The sequence below is a fragment of the Primulina eburnea genome, chromosome 13, assembly GCF_022965805.1.
Source record: "Primulina eburnea isolate SZY01 chromosome 13, ASM2296580v1, whole genome shotgun sequence".
Classification (NCBI taxonomy): domain Eukaryota; kingdom Viridiplantae; phylum Streptophyta; class Magnoliopsida; order Lamiales; family Gesneriaceae; genus Primulina; species Primulina eburnea.
The window spans coordinates 25,358,400-25,361,067 of NC_133113.1; the positions used below are offsets into that span (position 1 = coordinate 25,358,400).

The 2,668-nt window shown below is 38.0% G+C and overlaps 1 protein-coding gene across 1 annotated transcript; it reads right to left on the reverse strand.

Moving 5' to 3' along the window:
* Positions 1-624: 624 nt before the first annotated feature.
* On the reverse strand, positions 625-2,092 carry LOC140809908 (uncharacterized protein At5g39865-like). The gene has a single exon (XM_073167689.1). The coding sequence runs from the start codon at positions 1,907-1,909 to the stop codon at positions 1,034-1,036; it is 876 nt and encodes a 291-aa protein (XP_073023790.1). The 5' UTR covers positions 1,910-2,092; the 3' UTR covers positions 625-1,033.
* Between the last annotated feature and the right edge of the window lie 576 nt (positions 2,093-2,668).

A 2,668-nucleotide genomic window follows, 5' to 3' on the forward strand; every position in this document is an offset into this window, starting at 1 on the left:
ATTATTTATTAAATCATTAAATCAAATTATTCTTTAATTATTATTTATAAATCTTTATATCTAATTATTAAAATAATATATTATTATTTAAATAATATTTATAATTTTTAATATAAATATTTATAATAAATAAAAACAAAAAAATTATAAAAAAAATAAAGAGCTCTGCGCCAAATTGGCGCAGAGCTCTTCTCTGCGCCAAATTTGGCGCAGAGTAGATGGAGCTGCGCTATTTTGGCAAAATAGCGCAGCTCCATTGGAGAGAAAACCCTGCGCCAAAATGGCGTTTTACGCCATTTTGGCGCAGGGTTGGAGTTGCCCTAAAAAAAACCTTCATTACATACAATACAACCATATAACACGACAAAATATATGCAATGGCCTAAGCAGTTCCAAGGCACCATTCACCATTTCTAATCCTAGTCTCATCGACCAAGCCAACATTTGAAACAGAAAGTGCAACACCATTCGAAGACACAGTTAAACAAACATCACTCTAATATTGTAAAATTCACATACTATTTTAATCAATATTCGATCTTTGCCCTTGAAAAGTTTGCAAAACTGTAAGGAGCATGCACACGACAAATCTCTCATCAAAAACCTCTAAGAAAAGAAAATACATACCGTAGATGAAAATTTTGCATTATTATGCATTCTTGATCAACCTTTATTGATCAGTATTGTACATTTCATCGTAAATTGTATCATGAACTGCTTTATTCAAGCTCTGCGTTAGGCATAAATGCATTCCTCAGCACAATGGCCCAATACACGAGTAGTAAGTACAATGTTCAACTCCGTTTTACTACAAAGGTGAACAGCCAAACAATTCACCTAAGTTTGACACACAACCACTATTTACACAGCCGATTTCCTCAGCAAATCAATTACAGAAACAATTATCATGCTCCTCCATAAACACTCTGACAGCCCGAAGAAGCTTAATCAAGAAAAACAGAATCACACCATATCGCTACTTAATTATAATCAGAGCAGCATAAAAACACACCATTTTCCGACTAAATTATAATCACGTGCAGCAAAGCGGACAGCGAACAAGTCCATTTTCATTGCACTCGGGACACCTCCTGGTCTGTTCCTCATCCTCATCAAACACTTTTCGACTCCCGCTGCAATTCACACACGAGACAAATCTCACATCATCACACATGCTGCAAGGCTGAAACCCACGAAGAGGAAGCCCCTTAGTAAGCTTAATCAGCTCACCAGCTTCGAGTAATTGTTTTATCACGTCAGCACCGCCAATATACTTCCCCTTAATAAACACCTGCGGCAAGCTGACATTATTTTCGCCGAGGACTTTTTGTAACTCCTTCCTGTAAGCTACATCCATGGAAATGTCCCTCTCATCAAGATTTACGCGAAACCCCCGAAAAATCATTCGCACACTGTGACAATCCTGGAATGTTTTTCGTATTCCTCGGAGGCTGGTGAAATAAACAACGACCCTATCCTCGGTACCAGGAAGCCTGAAGAGGGAATCCGAGACGGGAAAAGAGATGTTTTTGGGAACGGAATTTGAAGAATCTAACGCTGTCAACAACAATTTGGTGGATTTTGTAGGTGGGGTGCACGGTGATGCCAAATGTTGTGGATTTAGAGGGGTGGAGGATTGTTTTGGGGATTCAAAAATCGAGCACAATTTCCTGACCTTACCCTTCAACGAATTACCGGCGGAGACCATTGAACCGAAGGACGAGCTGTACAAACTCTTGATGGAGCCGTTCCTCTGGAGCGCCGGTGAATTATATAGGTTGTATAGGGGCTTGTGACCGATCCCATCCCCCGCCGCCACCGCCGAAGCCGAGGAATTTATAGTTACAGAACGGTTCAACATCCATGACGAGTTGTTCTTATTATTCTGCTGGATTTTACGATCAGCCATCAAATAAACGAAGATTTTTAATATCCTATGAAACCAAGGCGAGGTTGGATGGCGTAGGCGGCGGCGGAGGACGGTGGACGGAGATGTTCTGCGGCGGTAATGGAAGCGTGGGTTGGAAGAAATTTTAGAAGGGAAAAATTGGGTGGAAAAGAAAGTGAGAGAAGAAGGGTGCGGGGCCGAGCTTTTTTATAAGTTGAGTTTGCGTGTATGAGGAATTTGGTAATTTATTTAAGGGGAAAATTTAATTAAATTTTTTGGAAATCCAAATCGAAAAGGAAGAATTTGCGATTTTGGTCATCGATATTTACTATTTATAATTATGATATAATTTTTTTTCCTCCTCGAATTCAATCTCAGTTTGCTATAATTATTTTCCTGTCTGGTGCCATTATAGCTTGTCACTTGATGTTAATATGTGCAATGTATGTCGATAGTACATAAAAAAATTGGCAAAAACTTGTGTGAGACGGTCTCACGGGTCGTATTTGTGAGACGGATCTCTTATTTGGGTCATCCATGAAAAAATATTATTTTTTATGCTAAGAGTATTACTTTTTATTGTGAATATGAGTAGGATTGACCCGTCTCACAGATTATGATCCGTAAGACGGTCTCACGTAAGGCTCACTCAAAAAAATGACCAATTTGCAAAACAAATTACTAAAAAAAATTGATATTTACACTCCATTTTGTGTTATCTATACTTTATTTCATATATAAAATATGTGTCAATTTTATTCAAAAATAAAATATAAATAA